The sequence below is a fragment of the Teleopsis dalmanni genome, chromosome 2 (genome assembly GCF_002237135.1).
Source record: "Teleopsis dalmanni isolate 2A chromosome 2, ASM223713v2, whole genome shotgun sequence".
Lineage (NCBI taxonomy): Eukaryota > Metazoa > Arthropoda > Insecta > Diptera > Diopsidae > Teleopsis > Teleopsis dalmanni.
This window is the reverse complement of record NC_051847.1, coordinates 188362281-188363639: the sequence shown is the minus strand read 5'-3', so window position 1 is coordinate 188363639 and position 1359 is coordinate 188362281. Positions and strand designations below refer to the sequence as shown.

Genomic DNA, 1359 nt, shown 5'->3' with positions numbered 1-1359 from the left:
AGAAAAATAGATATGTGCACCAACTAACCCAATGAAGTGGGCAGTTATAAATGAAAGAGTTATGTGCATGCCTTACAATTTTTTACAATTCGTACAATTTTTTAACGAATAGCACACACCACTTGACCACAACAGTGCTATACGTACTCGTATTTATATACTCTATGTGAAGTTTCACAATTTATAAAAAGAGCATACATCCCCAATGGCGCAGCACGATCACGACCAGCAGCTCCGGAAGTCATGGTGCCACCATTGCAATCAGTACACAAAAAATAAATGACGTTCAAGAAGCCATTGTGGTTAAGGTTTAAATAGTGAATAAATGAAACTCTGTGTTAATATTTTTATCGCAGATGTATACACAGAGCACACTGGCACACATACCCAAACCTGCGCTCGTGGAATGGACAAAAGTACTCTGCAATTCCTAGCCAAATTAGCACGTCAAATGCACTGTGCACACACGAAACTTATTGATTCCCTGGGAATGAATGAACAGAAATTTATTGTCTTTATAGCAGAACAGTCAGACAGAAATTGCACTTTAAATGCTCACCAAGCATACTTTACAGAAAATATGCAAAAAATATTTATATATATGCGAATATATATTGAAAGATACTGGCAGCTAGCCATACCACAATCTGCCAGCGTACCCAACGGTACTGCTATGGCAAGAAAATGCATGAAACTGCCACATTTGACCCACATTGTAAATATTTGGCGGTCTTACTTTTCGTTGCATTCCTTACTTTGGTAGACAATAATTGAGTTACAATATCTACCTATACTATACTCACCGGTGTTGAATAAGGATGCGCTGTTAAACGTATGCCATCCGCTTCGAGATGTCGCTTCATCACAGCTTGTAGTTCCTTCATTGTGGTGGGTGTATCACATTCTGAGCTTAATATTTCATTGCTATTACTTAAGGCCTTTGGATCATTGATCATCACGTAAACAATTGCCGCACCTTTCTCCCTTAGCGTCCGTACACTTTTCAGTAGTTTACTGCGGTGCTGTGCAGTGTCCACGCCGATTGCATCTAAATCGATTTCTCCGATTTGCTTGCATATTTCTAATTCATCATAACCATTCTCCATAAAACTTTCCGCATATTGACTGAGTCCAATGGCGCGCAGCCATTCACAGACAATGTTGTTGTGCGGCATGTTTTCGTATCACGTGGCTATCGGTGCGCTAGGCGGTAACTCAATGTCGAGTGGTGCGAAACTCACTTTTGGCACTTTAATAGCGGGCTTTATTTTCGTTTGTCCTGTGGTATTCGTTGCAGTTGCTGCTAAAAAGGATATTGCGGCTTCCGATTTGGATGATGCTGTTTTCGCAACTGCTGTA

General features: G+C 40.4%; 1 protein-coding gene across 1 annotated transcript; it reads right to left on the bottom strand.

Annotated features, from left to right (window-relative positions):
- Nucleotides 1–788: 788 nt before the first annotated feature.
- Nucleotides 789–1343, bottom strand: LOC119676396 (sterile alpha motif domain-containing protein 5-like). The gene has a single exon (XM_038087634.1). It carries the CDS (start codon nucleotides 1173–1175, stop codon nucleotides 789–791), a length of 387 nt encoding a protein of 128 aa, XP_037943562.1. The 5' UTR covers nucleotides 1176–1343.
- Between the last annotated feature and the right edge of the window lie 16 nt (nucleotides 1344–1359).